The 15,034-nt window shown below is 37.8% G+C and overlaps 1 protein-coding gene across 1 annotated transcript; it reads right to left on the minus strand.

Annotated features, from left to right (window-relative positions):
- Positions 1–11,386: 11,386 nt before the first annotated feature.
- On the minus strand, positions 11,387–14,263 carry LOC117597854 (H-2 class II histocompatibility antigen, E-S beta chain). The gene is made up of 6 exons (XM_034306851.2): positions 14,062–14,263; positions 13,622–13,891; positions 13,208–13,489; positions 12,972–13,085; positions 12,811–12,839; positions 11,387–12,670 (listed from the first exon to the last, which is right to left on the minus strand). The coding sequence occupies exons 1-5, from the start codon at positions 14,246–14,248 to the stop codon at positions 12,817–12,819; spliced, it is 876 nt and encodes a 291-aa protein (XP_034162742.2). The 5' UTR covers positions 14,249–14,263; the 3' UTR covers positions 11,387–12,670; positions 12,811–12,816.
- Between the last annotated feature and the right edge of the window lie 771 nt (positions 14,264–15,034).

Genomic DNA, 15,034 nt, shown 5'->3' on the forward strand with positions numbered 1-15,034 from the left:
TACCTGAAGTCTGGACCCCATGGACATCACCAAATGCTGAGTTTCCTCCCGTGAGATGATTTGCCAGGTCTTTACTGCAGCCATCTTCAGTTGCTGCTTGTTTGTGGGTCATTCTGCCTTCAGATTTGTCTTCAGTAAGTGAAAAGCAGCTCAGTTGGGTTGAGGTCAGGTGACTGACTCGGCCAATTAAGAACATTTAATTTCCAAGCTCTTGGGCTGCTTTCACAGTATGTTTTGGGTTGTTATCCACCTGTACTGTGAAGCGCTGTACTATCAGTTTTGCAGCATTTGACTGAATCTGAGCAGAAAGTATAGCTCTGTACACTTCAGAATTCATCCTGCTACTTCTATCAACAGTCACATTATCAATAAACCCCAGTGACCCAGTTCCATTGGCAGCCAAACATGCCCATGCCATAACACTGCCTCCACATGTTTGACGGATGATGTGGTATGCTTTGGATCATGAGCTGTTCCTTTCCTTCTCCATACTTTTCTCTTCCCATCATTCTGGTACAAGTTAATCTTGCATCAGAACTGGTCAGGCTTTTTTTAGAGGTTTTTTAGCAAAGTCTAATCTGGCCTTTGTGTTCTTGAGTGTTACCAGAGGTTTGCATCTTGAGGTAAACCATCTGTATTTACATTCATGAAGGTGATTGATTGTAGACTTTGACAATGATAGGCCTACCTCCTCCAGAGTGTTCCTGACTTGGCTAGATGTTGTGAAGGGGTTGTTCTTCAATAAGAAAAGAATTCTGCAATCATCCACTTTAGTTGTTTTCTGTGGTCTCCCAGGCCTTTTGGTGTTGCTGAGCTCGCCAGTGCATTCCTTCTTTTTAAGAATGTACCAAATTGTTGATTTGGCCCTCCTAATGTTTCTGCTATCTCTCTGATAGGTCTGTTTTGGTTTTTCAGCCTAATGATGGCCTCCTTCACTTGCATCAACACCTCTTTGGATGGCATATTGAGAGTTCCCATGAACAGCTACCAAATGCAAATTCAACACTTGGAATCACCTCCAGACCTTTTATCTCCTTAATTTATCATGATATAAGGAGGAAACAGGCCACAGCTGGCCATGAAACTGCTTATCAGTCAATTGTCCAATTACTTTTGAGTCTGTGAAAATGGAGGAACTCTGTAAAAAATGGCTGTAATTCCTAAATGGTTAATGCAATATTTTTGTTAAACCCCTTGAATTAAAGCTGAAAGTCTACGCTTCAGTCACATCTTGACTGCTTCATTTCAAATCCACTGTGGTGGTGTACAGAGGCAAAATTACCAAAACTGTGTCACTGTCCCAATATTTATGGACCTGACTGTATATAAGGTAGCTGTGTGGTAAACTGGGTCCAGTAATATCAGTTCAGAAAAAATCCCCAGCGCTCCACCCTGGTCACGCACAGCATACCGAACTTTCATGGCTTACTGCAGGAATGAGGAAATAAACATTGTTGTACTGTTCATAAGTTCCCCTAAAACTTTATAGATGAATGAGAACTTTACATTGCATTTTATAGCCCAGTTTTGTTTAAAGCCACACAGAAGCCTGGGGAGCAGCAGAAATCAAGGTCACCTGAGCAGCTTTGTTTCTACTTTCAAAAGGGAAGATCAGTTTGTTCCTTTATAGAAAAATATGACCAATTAAACCCCTTTTTTAAATAACACATTTCCTCTTTTTATGTTCCACTGGACATTTTTAAAATGTCATCCTGCTATGTGTTCAGATGTCAAAAAATTCATTTACAGGCAAACACCTGATCACTGAGGTTTCCATCAGGTTGATTCCAGCCTGTAACTGGAAGACTTCTAGCACTAAAAAGCATTATGCTATTATAAGAAAACATTTTGTTATTATGAAAAAAGCATAACGTTCTTACAAGAAAAGCATAACTTCTTACGAGAAAAGCATAACTTCTTATGAGAAAAGCATAAATTCTTATGAAAAAAGCATAATGTTATAGCGTTCTTACAAGAAAAGCATAACTTTTTACGAGAAAAGCTTAGGCTTCTTATGAGAGCGAAAGCTTCTTACGAGAAAAACTTACGAGAAAAGAGTAAGCTTCTTACAAGAAAGGCATAATGTTATAGCGTTCTTACGAGAAAAGCATAGGCACTTATGAGTAAAGCATGACCTGCTTACGAGAAAAGCATAACTTTTTATGAGAAAAGCATAACTTCTTACGAGAAAAGCATAACTTTTTACGAGAAAAGCATAACTGCTTACGAGAAAAGCATAACTTCTTACGAGAAAAGCATAACTTTTTTATGAGAAAAGCATAACTTCTTACAAGAATAGCATAACTTTTTATGAGAAAATCATAACTTCTTACGAGAAAAGCATAACTTTTTATGAGAATAGCATAACTTTTTTACGAGAAAAGCATAACTTCTTACGAGAAAAGCATAACTTTTTATGAGAAAAGCATAACTGCTTATGAGAAAAGCATAACTTTTTACAAGAAAAGCATAACTGCTTACGAGAAAAGCATAACTGCTTACGAGAAAAGCATAACTGCTTATGAGAAAAGCATAACTTTTTACAAGAAAAGCATAACTGCTTATGAGAAAAGCATAACTTTTTACGAGAAAAGCATAATTGCTTACGAGAAAAGCATAACTTCTTACGAGAAAAGCATAACTGCTTATGAGAAAAGCATAACTTCTTATGAGAAAAGCATAACTTTTTATGAGAAAAGCATAACTGCTTATGAGAAAAGCATAAAGTTTTAGCGTTCTTATGTGAAAAGCATAACTTCTTACGAGAAAAGCATAACTTTTTACAAGAAATGCATAAATTTACTATGAGAAAAGCATCACATTATTATGAGAAAAACATTTTTTTTATTATAAAGAACCACTAAATATATTGTTACTAGAAAAGCATCATTATTACAAAAAAAAGCATCTTTCCACAAGAAGCTAATAACGAGATGCTTTTCTCATACTAACGAGATGCTGATGGGGATTATTTTTTCTGCATTGCAGCAAAGCACTTCTATGCATTATCATACCTGTGACACATTATAACCATAAACAGCTTAAATAAAGTGACTGTGCAACCATTTGGGATCAGTTTGCGTGACTAAATTTCCAAGCGCTCATACCAAACATGACGCCAAACAGTGGCTCTAATTTTGAAACACTGGCAAGAAGTAAACGAAACCATAACCACCACCGGACTGGAAAGTCCCTGTTGTTGAACCCAACTTCACCGTGTGAGCCAATCACAGGGGAGGAATATTATTACATCATCAGTATCTGGAGAAAGTGTTTTTAAAACAGTGATAGGTATTCCTGATTTCAAGTATATTCAGTATCTGCAATACGTAGATTTTATATGCAAAAGCTGCCAACCCTTTTCGTGAAACTAAAAAAAAAAGCATGCTGCGCTGTGCACCGAGCTGCATATCTGTGAGGGTCTCACCACAAAAATAATCTAATTTAATTAATGATTTAACAGCATTTTGCGACTCCCTTATCCAGAGTGACTTATAGAAATGCTTTGGGGTCTCTACCAAAAACACATCCTCATGCTAGTTCACTGGGTCACGGTCATTTTATATCATTGGCATTAATTAAAGAATATGAAAATTAAAGAAAGTGAGTCAACACGAATCCATAAATTAAAACAAATAAAACTAATAATTTTATCGCTGCAAGTCTGTTATAAGATTAGTCAGAACACTGTTGGGTTCCTGTGTGTAGAGTATTGTGACTCTGTGTTTAGCTGCTGGTGAGCAGGGCCATGGGAAAGCTCTCAACTAGGCTAACAATTCACACCTCTCCACAACAACACTGGTACAGAGATAAAACACACAGCATGTTTTTGATAGTAAAACACCGTATACAACTGACACAATAAAATTCTAACATTTAATACTAGTAGGCTAGGTAAAAAAAAAAAAGAAATACTTAAAACAGAAAGACTGCAAGGTCTTAAAGCCCTGATCTTCTACTTTCATATGAGCCATTAACCATTACTGTGGAGTGTGACATCACAAATAAATTCAGTGCTGAATATGGGCACCCCAAAACAGGTGGAAAAGTTTTTTTGGCCTCTGGTAAAAAGAGATTTAAATATAACAGTTTCTCTGTATGATGCGCTCAGTGTGCATGATCACCTGGGAACAGGGTAGATCTTCTTTTCTTTTCAATTTTTATGGCACAAGATCTTCTTCTCACCTCACTTACTTCATACCTATTTCACCTTTTTCTGTAATTTGCCTCTAGATTTTGACCTTTTCAAGTGCTGTTACACTGCTAAACATTGTTTACTGGCATAGAGTCAAAATAACTTCCACTTCCGCCTTTTCTTTCAATGTTCATTTCATTTCTGTGTTCATTTCATTCCTAAGACCAGTTCTGTTCGTGTTCATGTTCTGCAAAGAGCACCCCCACTTTCATTTAAATATGAATAAAAACAGATACAAATATTTTGAGCACTGAACAGATACAGATACAGATTGGCATTGCCTTTACACTCATACACCTTTACACTCATACATCAGCCATAACATTATGACTACCTGCCTAATATTGTGTTGGTCCCCCTTTTGCTGTCAAAACAGCTCTGACCCGTCGAGGCATGGACTCCACTAGATCCCTGAAGGTGTGTGTGGTATCTCGCACAAAGACGTTAACAGCAGATCCTTTAAGTCCTGTAAGTTGCGAGGTGGGGCCTCCATGGATCGGACTTGATGACCAGCACACCCCACAGATGTTCGACTGGATTGAGATCTGGGGAATTTGGAGGCCAAGTCAACACCTTGAACTCTTTGTCATGTTCCTCGAACCATTCCTGAACATTTTTACAGTGTGGCAGGAGACATTATTCTGCCGAAAGAGGTCACTTCCATTAGGGAATACCGTTGCCATGAAGGGGTGTACCTGGTCTACAGCAATGTTTAGGTAGGTGGTATATGTCAAAATAGCATCCACATGAATGCCAGGACCCAAAGTTTCCCAGCAGAACATTGCCCAGAGCATCACACTGCCTCCGCCAGCTTGCCTTCTTCCCATAGTGCATCCTGGTGCCATCTCTTCCCCAGGTAAATGATGCACACGCACCCAGCCTTCCACATGATGTAAAAGAAAACGTGATTTATTGGACCAGGCCACCTTCTACCATTGCTCCGTGGTCCAGTTCTGATGCTCACGTGCCCATTGTAGGCACTTTTGGCAGTGGACAGAGATCAGCATGGGCACTCTGACAGGTCTGTGGCTACACAGCCCCATACGCAGCCAGCTGCGCTGCACTGTGTGTCCTGACTCCTTTCTATCATAGCCAGCTTTAACTTTTCAGCAATTTGTACTACAGTAGCTCTTCTGTGGGATCAGACCAGACGGACTAGCCTTCACTCCCCACGCACATCAGTGAGCCTTGGGAGTCCATGACCCTGTCGCTAGTTCACCAGTTGTCCTTCCTTGGACCACTTTTGGTAGGTACTAACCACTGCATACCGGGAACACCCCACAAGACCTGCCGTTTTAAAGATGCTCTGACCCAGTCATCTAGCCATCACAATTTGGCCGTTGTCAAAGTCTCTAAAAATCCTTACGCTTGCCCATTTTTCCTGTTTCCAACACATCACCTTCGAGAACTGACTGGTCACTTGCTGCCTGATATATCTCAACCCTTGACAGGTGCTATTGTAACGAGATAATCAATATTATTCACTTCACCTGTCAGTGGTCATAATGTTATGGCTGATCAGTGTATAATATTCACTATATGGACAAAAGTTTATGGACACTTGACCATCACACCCATATGTGGCCTTTTTCTAAACTGTTGCAACAAAGTTAGAAGCACATTATTGTCTAGAATGACTTTGTATGCTGTAGCATTATGATTTCTCTTCACTGGAACTAAGAGGCACAAACCTGTTCCAGCATGACAATGTCCCTGTGCACAAAGCGAGCTCCATGAAGACTTGGTTTGCCAAGGTTGGTCTGGAAAAACTCGAGTGTCCTGCACAAACCCCTGACCTCAAGCCAACTGATCACCTTTGGGATGAACTGGAACCCCAAATAGGTTCTCCAGACCTGCTCATCCAACATCAGCGCCTGACCTCACTAATGCTCTTGTAGCTGAACGAACACAAATCCCCACAGCCATGCTCCAAAATCCAGTGGAAAGCTTCCCAGAAGAGTGGAGCTTATTATAACCGCAAAGGGGAATAAATCTGGAATGGGATGTTCAACAAGCACATATGGGTGTAATGGTCAGGTGTCCGCAAACTTTTGGCCATATAATATATACAGTATAGCATGACACTGCTGGCATAACCAACACGTAATACATAGCCAACATGTTTACACACGCTCAACTAACAGGAAAATGCTGAACTACACTCTCAGGTTCCAGTAATGTATCTACACCATTTTCCTAATTTCTGGTCAGAGCATTACAGATGTACTCACACTGGCCACTCTATTACATATGTGTAGAAACATATTTAAATGTAAATGATGATACAGTGCACATAGCATCTGTCAGCACCTTGCATAAGTACTCACCCCCTTTGAACTTTTCCACATTTTGTATCATTTTACCATTTGATTTGCACAATATGTCCTATATTTAAGGTGCAAAATACTGATTTTTATGGTGACATGAAGTTTAATTGAACAAAAAAAGTAGAAATTTGCTAAGTCAGTACTTGGTAGAGCCACCTTGTCTCCAATTACATATACAGTACAAGTCTTCTGCAATATGTCTTTTTTAGCTGTGCACATCTGGATCCTCTTATTTTGGCCTGGTCTTCTTGGCAAAATTTCTCAGGCTCTTTCAAATTGGATGGAGATCATTGTTGTTGAACAGCTGTTTTCAAGTCTCACCACAGATTCTCAATCAGATTGAGGTCTGAGCCATTCAGAAGGTGAAGCTCCACGCTATTGTCACTTGCAGACTGGAACAGGTTTTCTTTACGGATTACCCTGAATGTGGCACCATCCAGCTTGCTATCAACCCTGACCAGAAAAGCATCTTGCTATTACAAGAAAACATCTCATTGTTGTCAGAAAAGCATCACATTATTCCTTATTCACACAGGAAAAGTAATCATGTTATTATGAAAAATAATAATGTTATTATGAGAAAAGCATCACATTATTAGAAGAAAATGTCTCGTAACTACAAGAAAACACTCTGTGATTGGATGCTTTTCTCATACTAACAGGATGCTGATGAGAATTTTTTTTCTTGCATGAAAGCAAGGTGCTTCTGTGCATATCTGATATCTGTGATACTTTATCATCACAAACAGCTTAAATAAAGTGAATGCACAACCATTCTGACCTGATGAGTGTGAGTGCTAACTGTCAAGCGTACATAACAAACGTGACGCCAAACAGTGGCTCTAGTTTTGAAACACCGGAAAAAAACGAAATAAAACCACAACAACCAAACCATACTGGAAAGTCCCTGGTGTTGATATAAATCTTCACTGTGTGAACCAATCACAATGGAGGAATATTATTACATTATCAGTATCTGGGGAAAAACAATTTAGAAAGATCTGATATGAAACATGAGGATGTAAAAGGATCATCACAGGGCATACAGTGTTCTTTCATTAAGTTACTTATAAAAAATAACAGTCAGAAACAGTTTACATAAAAAGAATTTATTCATATTGTTGAGTTAATTAATGTAATGTAATAATATATACAATACAGTGTGTACAGTACAGTACAGCTGGCTAGGTAACACACAACCAAATTGTTCATACATGCGCATCGAACAGGAAAAATGCTGAACCATAGTAATTTGTCTCTGCCATTTTGCTAAATTTCTGGTCATATTAGTTTTAGTTCTTTAATAAGGTCAGGACTCAAAGGTGCCAATTCATGTGTGAAAATGATTCTTTATGCTCTCTGAACCATTCTTTCACAATTTTAACCCTGATGAATCTTGGGTTAGGGTTAGGGTTAGGGTTAGGAATCCTGGAATATGGCCATGACACATCTTTCTACATGGTTATTAAAGAACTAAAAAGCGACACACTTCATTTTTTAAGATTAAAAGAACTGTTGCCAAACATATAACATGCTAGAAACATTATAATCACTCTAATAATGATCCATTCATAGACTCTTATGTATTTGCCTATTAAAATCTAAACAGTGACTTTTTTTTGTGGCCGGGCAGTACATATATATATATATATACAAACATTATTAAATGTAAACCAGCTTTAGTCAGCTTTTGGCTATATAATGTTCAGTAAGTCATGTGACACCAGTCACCTTTATACAGTGTTGTGCATAGGTATTGACCCCCCCCTTGAACTTTTCCACATTTTGTTGTGTTTTACCATTTGGTGTACATATGTCTAATGTTTAAAAGAGCAAAATATTTTCATGTCTTGTCTCACAGATTCTCAGTCAGACTGAGGCCTGGGCTTTGAGTGGGCCCACCAAATATGTTCAACTTCTTGGTTTTGAACCACTCCAGGGTAGCTTTGTCTCCATTCCTCAAGCCTGACCAGTTACCCAGTCTCTGCTGATAAAACACATCCCCACAACATGACATTACCACCACCATGCTGCTCTCATGCTGACAAGCAGGGTTGAGTTTCTGTCAAATGTAGCAAAAAAAAGTTTAATTTTAATCTTATCAGAACAGAGAACCTTTATCCACAAGTTTTCTGAGGAATTCGTTATGGATTTTTTTTTAATTGATGGCTTTTTTCTTGCCGCTTTTCCTTAGAGTCCAGCTTTGTGAAGTGTCCAGACTACGTTTGTTCTGTGAACATCTTCTCCCATCTGAGCTATGGATCTCTCCATCACCTTCAGCATAACCCTGGCCTCTTGATTGCTTCTTTGATTAATCCCTTCTTTACCTGGTCACTGAACTTTCTTTCCATGGGCCATACTCTTTCCATTTTTATAATGGATCTAATGTGGCTCTGATTGATGTCCAAGGTTTGGGATACTTTTTATAACCAAACCCTGACTGATACTTTTCCAGAATTGGTCAGGGACTTGTAATAAACCAAAAGCTCTTTGGTTCTCATGCTACTGTTTGTTTAGGTATGTAAGAAACTCTGGATTCTTCCAGGAACAGGTGTATTTATACTGAGTTCACGTGACACTGTATTTGCACACAGGTCAACTCTATAATAACTCATTGTACCAGAACTAATTTAGGGGTTTCACAGCAATGAGGGTGAAAACCTAATTGTATACATAATTATATACATTATATTGTTTTGTTTTTTTTAATTTAAGGCACTGTATATTTATACTCACTGCACTACAAGGAAAGATAAGATTTATGTATTTTCAGTATTGTCACTGTTGTTAGCTGTTAATCTAGATACATATATGCACCGTATTACTGCTACATATGACTTTTCTTCTGGAAGTTACACAGCTCTAAATACAGCTTTAATAAAGTTTTAATAATATGAGACAGATGTAGGCATATATCCCATAGTTCCCAAGAGGACTGTTATATAGGTGTTGACTTACCTTCTTTGAAGTATATATTACATGAAAAAGTTAGCATTTCTATAATTTAATATGGTATCAGGTTACTGTATGTGCTACTGTATGTTGGTACCATATATTAAATGAATGTTTGGTCTCAAATATCTTGCATTATTAAGCTCTGATATATAAGAGCTGTGTGTCAGAATCCTATATGAATATACACCTGTTCCTGTTCTGGCTGCTCCCATTAGGGATTGCCACCACGGATTAATGGTCTGCATATTTGATTTGCCACAGTTTTTACACTGGATGCCCTTCCTGATGCAACCCTTCCCATTTTTATCCGGGCTTTGGACCTTCACTGAGAGCACATTGTTGCATGCAAGGTAGGGCCTCCATGGATCGGACTTGTTTGTTCAGCACATCCCACAGATGCTCAATTGGATTGAGATCTGGGGAATTTGCAGGCCAAGTTAACACCTTGAACACTTTGTCATGTTCCTCAAACCATCCCTGGGAATACCGTTGCCATGAAGGAGTGTACTTGGTCTGCAACAACGTTTAGGTAGGTGGTAGGTGTCAAAGTAACATCCACATGAATGCCAGGACCCAAAGTTTCCCAGCAGAACATTGCCCAGAGCATCACACTGCCTCCACCCGCTTGCCTTCTTCCCATAGTGCATCCTGGTGCCATCTCTTCCCTAGGTAAGCGACACACACACAGCCAGCCATCCACCTGATGTAAAAGAAAAAGTGATTCATCAGACCAGGCCACCTTCTTCCATTGCTCCCTGGTACAGTTCTGATGCTCACGTGCCCATTGTAGGTGCTTTCGGTGGTGGACAGGGTCAGCATGGGCTCTCTGACCGGCTACACAGCCCCATACGCAGCAAGCTGCACTGCACTGTGTGTTCTGACTCCTTTCTATCATAGCCAACATTAACATTTTCAGGAGTTTGTGCTACAGTAGCTCTTCTGTGAGATTGGACCACAGTGAGCCTTGGGCACTCATGACCCTGTCTCTGGTTCACCGGTTGGACCACTTTTGGTAGGAACTAAACACTGCATACCAGAAACAGAAGACCTGCCGTTCTGGAGATGCTCTGACCCAGTCATCTAGCCATCACAATTTGGGCCTTGTCAAAGTCACTAAGATCCTTATGCTTGCCCATTTTCCTGCTTCCAACACATCAACTTCCAAAACTGATTGTTCACTTGCTGCCTAATATATCCCACCCCTTGACAGGTGCCACTGTAACGAGATAATCAATGTTATTCACCACTCTTGTAAAAGTGATTTAACAATGTCACCATTTCCGCAAATTACCTGAACGTCTGCTGAATACCTACATGCTAATTATAGCATAGTGCAAGTAACTGCATTTGAATGCCATAAATTTATTTCAAATAATTAATACTATAATAGAAGTGACTTTAAGTGTCATCAATCTGGAGGCCTGTGGAATTTGAAAAACATTTCTTTTGAGTTCGGTAATTGTAAATGCTCATGTTTTTCTGGTACAGTATTATTTTTTTAAAGAAGAAGGACATTTACACAGTATCACAATTGCATTACAAATATGCATCTGTTGTGTGTATGTGGTAGTGTGTTTTCTTTTACTTATACACTCTAATAATGCTTTATAAAGCTCCAACACTTAAGTACCTGATGATTTAACATATTACTACATACGGTAAGTATGCTAAAATAGAAATATAATAATCCTAATTGTTTGCACATCATAGATATATTAGGGTAGAAGTCGTAGAGGGAAAAAAAAAAAGAAATAATAACAATTTTAAGTGGATGACCATAAAATGTCCATAAAATAACAGCTATACTTGTATCCCACCTTATTCTTGTGAAAGTTAAGGACATCACAAATTACAAATAAATTAATAAATCAATGACTTTTAATGTGCTAATGAATAAACATAGAGTAGGTCATTGTTTAGTCAAGTTTAATCATTAAGAAAAAATGATAGTACATATTAGAGCTTTATTAGGCATTATTAGATTTGTTTAAAAAAAAAAAAAAAAAAAGATTACTGAGCACTGTTACCAAATTAGCATGATTATTTATTTTTGATTTTAGCACATCAATGTCTGATCTTCACCTTAGTAAGGAGCTGAGGATTTCTTCAGGACGTCACAGTTGGGCCTGTAAATATGACACTTAACCCTCAGCTGTGCTTCATTTATATTATTCCTCACTCATAGATTACTTTGATAAAAGTTTCCAACAAAATAATAAACATGCTGTTATACAAGAGAGAAAGTAAATCAAATCACTGTGTGTACTTTCTGGTTTTGTAGGTCAAAAATGTTGTCTAAGCTAAATGAAATATTTTAGAATAAACTAATTGACTCTCCTGAATAAAAGCACCGACGTATAAAGTCAAAATTATTCATCACACTTAAATTTTCATTTTTAAAATCATTTTATTATTATTTATGCATTGCTTCTTTTTTTTCCAGTGGAAATGAAGTTCCCCACCCCAAACTCAAATTCTCCACTTAAGCTTGAAATAAGTTCATAATCCATAATCTAAAAGTAATTACTCCTCAGAAATACAGCAGGATTAAAAGTTTACTAATAAGAACTGTGTTTATTTCATCAGCTAACTGATACAAAGTGTTATAAATCTGTCTAATTATATTTATATAAAGATTTTATGTCTATTTTTACATCAATTTCTTTTACAACCAAAAGTTTAAGAGTCAGCATACATACAGAATCAAAAATAAATCCAGTTCTTACAATTAAAATTAAATTTTAGTGACTGATGATAAAAAAACAGAAATTTACAGATAGTTAGTATGAAATGATAAACAGCATCATTAAAACTGAGAAAGTGATCCAGGTTAAAGCAGACTGTAGGGGGCGCTAATGATTTAATAATGAAAATAATTCATTCTTTAACAACTTTCAGATGCTTTATAAGCCCTTCATTTGTACATTTTTTGAAAGCTGGATGTAGTATCTAAGCTCAGTTTGTCAGATTTCTACTCAAGAACTATTATAAAGCCTATAATTAAGCTATTCAACATCAGTTTCATCAAAATCCTACATAAAGCTGGTCTTACATGAAGGTAAAGGATAATTCAGATGCAGATGCACATATTAATGTCTCATTTCTCAGTAAGTGCTAACTGTTAGGAATAAAGCAGATGTTTAACAGATAAAGCCACTTCAGCAAACCCTCCAGTGTTTCTCTGCTCAAAGACCTGTAGAAATTAAGATCACGTGTGTGAGCATAAAAATGATAACATTTTAGCATAACTGTAGTCGAACAGAGAGCATTATGGGTAAATAAACTCTCTCTAATATGGGAAATGCAAACCAACGTGTCAAATTCAAGCTTTACCTGAGTTTATGTCGGGACCAGGATCCGTCCTGTGAACAGAAAGCAGAAATAAAGCAGATGGATGAATATCAGGTAGCAAGTTTAATTATTAATTATTAATAGCATTTAATTTTAATAACAATTTTTAGATTTTCTGTATTCGTTCTGGTTAAGTCACTGACCTGAAGCTTTCTTCTTGTAGTAGATGAATCCAGCAGCTGAAAGCACGATCCCCAACACCAGCCCTGAAGCCCCGATAGCAATCTTACTCTTATCAGGTGCAGAAGCCGAGGGGTCTGTGAGAGAGCAACATTTAAAAAAGAAGCACAGAATGAAGAATATAATCAGCAGCTCCGTTGCACCCTGTTTCAAACATAATTTCATTTATTTCAGTTTAGTTTAAGGTGATCAGACTCACCCCACTTATATTCCATGGGTTGTTTGAAGCTGGCGTGTTCCACCACACAGGAGATCTGCTCTCCAGATTTGGGCATGTACTCCAGATGTGAGTGGATCTGATAGTACCAGTCTCCATTAGCCATCTCCTCAGTGGACGTCTGATCTCCTTCAACCTCCTTACCGTTCCTCATCCAGGTCACTTTAATGAACTTTGGGTAAAAGCTGTAAGCGCTGCACATCAACACAGCAGGCTGGGAGCCGTGTGACTGCTTCACTGACTTCACTTCAACCTGGGGCTCAACTGCAGAAACAACCACAGCACCACAGACATAACACGATTCTCTGTGTTAATACAAATCATTTAATGTTTCAGATCCTGTAATTATAATTATAACTGTAATTAGTCATTTATAAAAAGAAAACCATGGCTTACCTGTCTTATCAATTATAGCTGTGTAGTAGATCTGTGCATTGTGCTTACAGGTATCCACATCAGCTCGCTCTCTTTGCAATAAGTCTGTGTCATTGTTAAATCTCTCTGCATTATAAATGCCATGCCGAGTGTAGCCCTGAAACTTCCCCACTGTACTGTTAAACCAGATGTACTCAACCTTGTTAAAAATGTAAGAATCTATGTAAACCATATCACTTAAATCTCTGGAGCTGTATAAGCACTGAGATCTCCTCTCATTGTAATATCCATCTGAAACAGTAAAATAAATACACTTCATTATAACACACACACGGAGTTATTTAGTCTTTTTCTTTACACTTCACCCAGTAAACCCAGGTTAACCCACACATTTCATCTGGTTTAATTACTTAGGTAACAACGAAATGATCATCCAGTATTAAAACAATAAATAAACCTACTTATTGTGTCCAACATGGAGCATAACTCCAGCAGGAGACAGATCCACAGCTTTGCCATCATCTCTGACTGAAGGAAGTGAGTGAGATGAGAGAAGTCAGTGTGCTGTGTACTCACACACTCAGTGTCATTACACTGACCAATCACACGCTGCAGAGATACTGCGTCATCAGTTACCACTTCACACATCTCACTTATTCAAGCTTTAACACATCCTCTTAATATTCCTCACAGAAGCCCTAAGAGGCCTGTATTATTAATTTCATTTCTTTCTTGTGTTCTCGGGATCATGACTTAATTTTCTCGTAATCTCAACATAACAAAAGTTTTCTCGTAATCTTTACATAATAAAAGTTGTTTTCTCATGACCACGACTTAATTTTTTCGTGATCTTGACATAATAAAAGTTTTCTCGTAATCTTTACATAATAAAAGTTGTTTTCTCATGACCATGACTTAATTTTTTCGTGATCTTGACATAATAAAGGTTTTCTCGTAATCTTTACATAATAAAAGTTGTTTTCTCATGACCACGACTTAATTTTCTCATGATCTTGACATAATAAAAGTTGTTTTCTCATGATCACCACTCGAGAAAATCTCGTGCCTTGTCACTGGGACTGGTGTTGCATGAACATTGGCGTCTTCGCCATCTCCATCATAAATGTAATAACTGCCTGCTGTAGAGATGGATTTTATCTCTGCATTAAGAGAGAGGTGTAGACCTGACAGTCTTCTCCTCAAGTGTAGGCCACTAATGTGGAAGTTATCAATTTCTGACAGACAAAGCGCTATTTCAGCCTGAGTGAGAAAATAAGAAAGAAAATAATAATAATGCAAAATTTCTAGTTAAATGTTATATGTAAACCTTGCACCAGTATGGGTCTTTAAACTAAAGTAACTGATCAACTGATCCAGTACACATTGTAAAATGTGATTTTCAAAGAAAAAATTAACATTTTGCAATATTGTACA

The sequence above is a fragment of the Pangasianodon hypophthalmus genome, chromosome 8, assembly GCF_027358585.1.
Source record: "Pangasianodon hypophthalmus isolate fPanHyp1 chromosome 8, fPanHyp1.pri, whole genome shotgun sequence".
Classification (NCBI taxonomy): domain Eukaryota; kingdom Metazoa; phylum Chordata; class Actinopteri; order Siluriformes; family Pangasiidae; genus Pangasianodon; species Pangasianodon hypophthalmus.